This window comes from Sinocyclocheilus grahami, unplaced genomic scaffold, assembly GCF_001515645.1.
Source record: "Sinocyclocheilus grahami isolate Dianchi unplaced genomic scaffold, SAMN03320097.WGS_v1.1 scaffold393.1, whole genome shotgun sequence".
In the NCBI taxonomy this organism is placed as follows: Eukaryota; Metazoa; Chordata; class Actinopteri; order Cypriniformes; family Cyprinidae; genus Sinocyclocheilus; species Sinocyclocheilus grahami.
Genome location: NW_015505572.1, coordinates 830,040 through 832,860, shown reverse-complemented (window position 1 = coordinate 832,860; position 2,821 = coordinate 830,040). Strand labels below are relative to the sequence as shown.

At 36.1% G+C, this 2,821-nt stretch overlaps 1 protein-coding gene across 2 annotated transcripts in view; it reads left to right on the top strand.

Moving 5' to 3' along the window:
• Positions 1-2,821, top strand: part of ilf3b (interleukin enhancer binding factor 3b) — a 21,379-nt gene that overhangs the window by 17,065 nt on the left and 1,493 nt on the right. For both annotated transcript variants that reach the window (XM_016231510.1, XM_016231509.1), the window contains exon 17: positions 1,976-2,020. In XM_016231510.1, the coding sequence (XP_016086996.1) occupies positions 1,976-2,020 (45 nt within the window). The remainder of the gene's footprint in view (positions 1-1,975; positions 2,021-2,821) is intronic.

The window sequence follows — 2,821 nt, the reverse complement described above, 5'->3', positions numbered from 1 at the left end:
ATGTTTGGAAAATGTTTTTTTGTTTGTTAAATTCAAGTTTTTGTTTTTTTAAAGTAACGATCAAGCGGCCAGTGGCAGACAGCGAGGTAATCATAGCCTATGTTTGATCAATTTAGCCTTCTCAAATCATCACCACTTGACTAAAATAAAATCTATAGGCCTATATAAAATGCTTACAAAAAACAATGTTAGTTTAAATGGTTAACCTAGATAAATGTGTGCTATTAGGAGCGTATCCAATCGTTTGTGCAGAGAAGCTAAAGTTCACTTTGGAGTGGCCAGCACGATCACTTGCATTTTTTTCTTATAACAGTGGAAAGGAGCAGGAGCGCTTCACAAAAATGAACCGAAACCCTGCGAATATTCTATTTCCCCTGGAGCATTCATTATGGTAATTACTTGCTGGCGTTTTGCGGCAAGCTTTGCGTCCGCTTTAACATGGAACTCTTCCAGCACTCGCTGCTGCTGGACACTAAACACCGTCCGAGCCACTCTTGACAGTCGTGGTAGCACGGTCTCGTGTTGTTTCCACCAGCGCGGCTGATTGATGGATATCTAAAATATAAACATAAGGAGGAAGCAAGCCTGATGCCTGGCCCGTGTCTGAGCTATGACGTGAAAATTGTCCCGAAGCCATACATAAGTTGGGGCCGTTGGGCTCGGGCTGAAATGCAGGGCTCTAAAGCGCAGCTTGTTGCATTTAAGCAGCAAAAATACACACAAAATGACACCAAAATGGCCATCCTGGCCACACAGTTAAATAAATGATAATATTCAGTGATGTGAAATGTGGAGTAAGGTCTGGCGCAGTTGCAGCTTGTACTTATTACTAAAACAAGAAAGCAAACGAGTAGCATTAATAGTCATTCATTTTAGTTAACATATGCTATGATAATTTGAACAGATTTTTATTCTTATTGTAAAATAATGGAACATGTAGGTCATGAATATTGTCTCAAAAGTCAAAAATGTGTACGAACCCTGATTATAATGTTTTTGTTAGCCTATCCAGTTGAAGCCACTAGATGCGGCGCTGCTACGTTGTTAATTACAAATATTGGGGGAAAAGAGAACATCAATGGGAAGAAGATCGTTTACTTCAAAACTGAAAACAAGCCATTCACACACAATGCATATTTTGCACATTTTCTATAGGGACATCTATCAGCGTTGCACTCACGTCTCGCACAAAATAGCCGCATGTTTAGAAAGCCATGTAAAATTTATGCAAGTTCAACTTTGAAAAAAACGTATATCGAGAATTTATGGCGGGGTTTTTTTTTTCCCATCCCACTGCATCATGTTTTTAAATGAAAAATGTACTCTGTGTGATTGGTTTTCCACCCTTTAGTATTAAACTATGCATGCATACATGATGCTGTTTAAGCAACTTAATTAGTTTATAAATATTTTCTTAAACGTTATGCACTTTTTTTCACAGATTGCCGTTATCTTATGCTTTGAATGAAAGTCCATTAATAATATTTCGCTCCATGCGCCCTCTTATGGCCTCAGGAGAGAAGCCAAAAGCTATTCTTCACCATAACTGAAATTATGCATTTTAAATTCGAATTTTGATAATAATTGATCATTCATATATTTTGATTATATATATATATATATATATATAAATAAATCATAGTATTCAAATTAATGCAGTATTTTTAAAATTAAAATTTTAAATAATTAATTAAACGGTCAAATAGTGAGAATTCATAAATTTGTGACCATATCTTTACTGGTTGAAACATGGTACTTTTCAGATATATTTGTGTGCTGAATTATGAATTTAAAGTAGTTTATCAAAGTAGTGGTGAAATTTTGCAACACTAGATATTGTGGTTTTTATAATTAATGGCTTCCTTGTGCTATGATTTATACATGAATTATGCCTCTAATTGTGTCTAATAAAACAAAAGTCCTGTTGACTTGCATTTGAACAAATATTCTTATCTATATCCTTGTCCCCTTTTAGGTGGATATGGAACGTATGGATATGGCGGCAATAACTCTGGCTACAGTGAGTATTCTAACAAGGAACAATACTTACACAACTTTTAACATTAATTTTAATGCTACAAATGGACTCTTATTTTAAAGTTTTACCATTTCATTTCAACTGATCATGCTTAAAGATGCACATCTTTAAATATATACACAAAGGCTATAGCATTAAAATTATATACATATGGATATTGTATGTATACTCTCACACTTTAACTGCTTCTATTCTTGAACACTTGATGATTATCTAATCAAAATAAAAGCGCAGTGCTGAGTCTAGGAGAACTCACCGGTATCACACACACTCCGGACGCGTCGCGTTCAACTCGAGCAGCGGTCTAAAACAGTTTATTTAATCACCAAACGGACACGTTACTTCAAGAATGAACAATTTGGTATAGATGAGTTTGAAGTTCGGTGTTTAAAAAAAACGGAGCAAACGGAAAGAAAGTGCAACCTATATTATAGCGCTATAAATGAAGCACACAGACTTTATTAGAGCCACAGAAAGACAAACGTTTTGCTGAAAATGCACAATACACAATTCATTATGTACATTAACAACGATTCGGGACCAATATAATGTAATTTAAAAGAAAACTATGTGAATGGCGCGGCAGGATTTTCTGTCGACTGCATTTAAATCCGTGTCTGAAGTTTCCCGCTCTGTTCAGCGTGCAGTATCACGTGTCTAAACAAATAGCACGTGCTGTCAGTGATTTCAACCACTAGACAGCACTGTGTAATGACAGCAGACCCTTCTCAGCCGCTCCAGCAATGGACGCAACCCGGGAAAACTATCGGCATGGATTTTTGT